Source organism: Cuculus canorus, chromosome 9 (assembly GCF_017976375.1).
Source record: "Cuculus canorus isolate bCucCan1 chromosome 9, bCucCan1.pri, whole genome shotgun sequence".
In the NCBI taxonomy this organism is placed as follows: Eukaryota; Metazoa; Chordata; class Aves; order Cuculiformes; family Cuculidae; genus Cuculus; species Cuculus canorus.
This window is the reverse complement of record NC_071409.1, coordinates 20,647,708-20,651,390: the sequence shown is the minus strand read 5'-3', so window position 1 is coordinate 20,651,390 and position 3,683 is coordinate 20,647,708. Positions and strand designations below refer to the sequence as shown.

General features: G+C 47.2%; 1 protein-coding gene across 1 annotated transcript; it reads left to right on the top strand.

Annotated features, from left to right (window-relative positions):
- Window positions 1–629: 629 nt before the first annotated feature.
- On the top strand, window positions 630–2,696 carry GPR160 (G protein-coupled receptor 160). Its single transcript, XM_054074268.1, has 2 exons — window positions 630–1,211; window positions 1,607–2,696. The coding sequence occupies exon 2, from the start codon at window positions 1,659–1,661 to the stop codon at window positions 2,676–2,678; it is 1,020 nt and encodes a 339-aa protein (XP_053930243.1). The 5' UTR covers window positions 630–1,211; window positions 1,607–1,658; the 3' UTR covers window positions 2,679–2,696.
- The last annotated feature ends 987 nt before the right edge of the window (window positions 2,697–3,683 follow it).

Below are 3,683 nucleotides of genomic sequence, written 5' to 3'. Positions count from 1 at the left end.
CCTGGGGCTCCCGTCTGCTCTCCAGCTGGATTTTACTCCATTCCCACCACTCTTTGGTCCAGGCCACGCCACAGAGGGTACACCCATCCAGCCCAGTGCCCGCCAGTTTCTTGAGCAGAACACTGTGAGGAATGGTGCCGAGGGACAGGGCTGGCACCAGGGGGGGTCCCGGGACCCTCAGCACCCTCAGCCCCAGAACCCTCAGCCCAGGGGAGTCTCAGGACTCTTAAGCCTCAGAACCCCCAGTCCAGGGACCCTCAGGACTGCCAGTCCTGGGGACCTCAGCCCAGGGAACCTCGGGAGCCCAGGGACCCTCAGGAACCACGGGACCCCCAGCAGCCCCAGGACCCTCAGCCCAGGGAGCCCCAAGATCTTCGGGACCCTTAAGCCCCGGGAATCTCGGGGGCCCCAGCATCCTCAGCCCCAGGAGCCTCGGGAACTCCAGCCCCAAGACCCTCAGTCCTAGGACCCTCAGCCCAGGGACTCTCGGAAGCCCCCGCCTCGGGACCCTCAGCCCCTGGAGCCCTGGCACCCCGAGACTCTCCCCCCGGCCCCGCCAGCCCCGGTCCCGCCCTCGCCGGGGGCGGCGCCGCGAACCCCGCGGCTCTGCGGGCTCCAGTGTGGGCCGCGGGCTGCCCCGGGCTGTGAGAGGCCGTGGGCTGAGCGGAGCTGGGAGGCGGCAGGTAGGGCTGAGCCCGAGCTCGGGGGGCGCCGAGCGAAGCGCTCGCGGCTGCGGGGAGCCGGGATGGAGGGCAGCTGTCGGCTGGAACAGCCTCGTTAACAGGGATCCGAGAAGCGATCCCTTCTCCCGGCTCCTCAGCCGAACGCCGACACCATCCCGCTTCTCCGGCACAGAGCAGCAAGAGCGTAGAGCCGTGTCTGATCGGTTTTGCTGACCTGCATGAAGCCACCTGTGTTCATTTTCCTTAGGAGATAACACAAGGAGAAGAGTCATCATAAGGAAACTTACACAAGTCCCAGGGGAGAAGCGGCTGGTGTGGGGTGGCTGCAATCGCCGCGCTTACTTTGCTGAAGGATGAACTAAAACTGCCCAACCAACCAACGAAGCTCATGCACTTTGGGTTGCTGCAGAGCTCCAGGACTTGAGCACCTCAAAGGGATGTGCTGGGTTGATGCTTTTTCTTCTTCCAGGAGGATATTTCTGCAATCCTGTATAGATTCTATGAGCTTAAGAAGTTGTGATGCCATCCGTAAGATCTGCTGCGTCTTCTACAATTTCTGTCCTATGTGGTTAATTTATTTCTTCAAAATACATAGGAGCTCTGGAACTGTCCCTCTGCCCAGCCCGACTGAAAGACTCCCGTGTTTTCTAAAGGAAAGGAATATAGTTAACCTTATTTCCTAAACTTTTCCTTAGGAAAGTAGCTAGAAAAGTAACTGATGTCTATGTTGACCTATAAGAACATAATTTGAAGATAATAAAATTCAGGTGCTTCTTGATAATTCAATGATGCTCTTTACTCTTAATTACAGAGCCTGAGAAATTCAGTCATAAATTTGGTAGTTGCTATGGTAGAGAATTAACTAATTGGTACCCCAGAGATAATTTTTTTACAAAGCTGCTTTTATTTTTTTTCCTTTTCAGATATGAAGCACTGTGTCCTGTGACTTATTTTGCTGGTTCTTGTCACTGGAGGATGGCTGCCATACTCTGTGAAAATTGTTCTGGTCAGTACTACATCCAGGCCAACCACCAGCCTCTCGAAATCAGTGGCATGTTGCTCCTGATTATGCTCGGAAAAGTGTTCCTTGATGTCTTTATGTTGCAAGTTAAGCAAAAAAATGTGAAAGTTAGTTTTATGGGGTACTTTTGTGTTTCGCTGGCACTTCTCGATTTCACACTGTTGATGAGTATCTGTTTCATTTTCTATTTTGAGGACTTTGCGCTCTGCGGTGTACGATTTACAAAGTACCACATTTGCCTGTTCACTCAGGTAATGTCTCTGACCTACGGTATTTTGCATTACCCGGTGTATCTTGTAGCAGGTCTGGATTATTACCTGACCATAGGCCAAACCTCCCAATTTCCTAAGAGAGGTCAAAGATTGCTTTATGTATCTGCTGTGGCGGTTATATGGATTTCAGGGGGATTCTGTATTCTGAAAGTTCCAGTTGTCTATGAAGACCTAGAAGCTCAGAACCGTTTTTCTCCTTACTGGTGTCCTCTCTATGCCAGCATGCAGAGCTACTCAGTCTCATGGGCCGTGGTGCTGCTCACAGGCACGGCTCTCGCAGCTTGTTGGAAGGAAATTACAACCATGCTGCTGTCTGCCAGTGTGGTTTCCTTTGCCAGTCAACCTGCTCTGATGTTCTCCTATGTCTCCAATAACAACGGCACTTGCTTTAAGTGGCAACTCCTGCCCAGACTCCTCATCTGTTTTCTTGGCACTTGGGCACCTTTTGTTGTCTTTCAAATCATCCTCTTGTTTCTGGGTGCTCAGATTCCAGCCTACATGGAGATGAACGTCCCCTGGCTGTACTTCATCAACAGCTTTCTCATCGCAGTAGCATACTGGTGTCGATGTCACGACGTTGAATTGACAGAGGAGATGTGGTCTACGGATCCATTTGTCAGCTGGAAATTCTGCTTTATGCCATTTAACAATGAAAACACAGAGCCAGCCGACAAACCGGGCACAGTAATTGTGATCTGTTAATGAGCTGCTGACTGCAAAGGCTGAATCAGTGCTGTGTGACAGAAGCAGGTACTCCAACATGCTGCCACTGTGTCCTTACATGCAAGGAAATGTCTCCTGAGCTCACAACAGAGTGTGGGACACTGCGCGCTTCCATATGGGGTTACAGCAGGCAGCAAAAGCACCTGCAAACTTAGAGAATTTAACTTGAAAATACGGGTTTAAGAAAAGACAATTACTTAGGTAAAACAAGTTTTCAGTTAAACCTTATGTCTGTTACTGATCTCAGGTCCTATGGTATAAGATGCAATAAAGCCGCTTCAAAGTGGGAGCCCTTTTATCTATTTCATACATGTATTAAGCGACTGCCAACAGGTCAAATATCTCCTGTCATTTTTTGAAGGGTGTTTTCTTGTTAAAGTGTGACTTTTGTCAGTTTGACTTAAGGGCTGTTGTCTGTTTAATGATAAATAAATTGTTTTAGTTAATATAAAGCTATAGCTCCTATAGAAATATACACTTTGTTTACAGAGTATAAAAACAGTGCAAGATGTACAACTTCTACAAGTACAGAAAAGGGGTTGAAATTCCATTTCTTTGCTACTGCTTCTCTAATGCATATAAATATATATACATAATTAAAAATTAAATAATTAGAGCAATAAGCACCAAGGTTAGTTGCATTACATACCCAAGGTTAAAGAATGGCTTAAATTAAAATAAAAATTATTTTTTAGCCAAAGTTACTTAAAAATAGTCAAATTTGAAGTGGGAGTAATTCAGTAGGCCAAGAATTTAAGCAATTAAATTCTTAATTCTAGCGCTTCTAGCAAAAATGCTGTCTTAATTTTCAAATTCTTACAGTTTGATGAAGCTTTGATTTAATTTGGTAGAAGATAAATAAATGATGCACAACCAAAGCAGACAAATGGAAGTAGCATTTATTTCTGAAGCACTGAACTCACAATACAATGCCATACTGAAATAGAAACTATGTAAGTAAATGATGCTGCAGGTTGGTTAATC

Bases quoted from the DNA above. Each gene is read 5' to 3' on its own strand.
- GPR160 (XM_054074268.1), top strand. From the start codon at position 1,659: ATGGCTGCCATACTCTGTGAAAATTGTTCTGGTCAGTACTACATCCAG.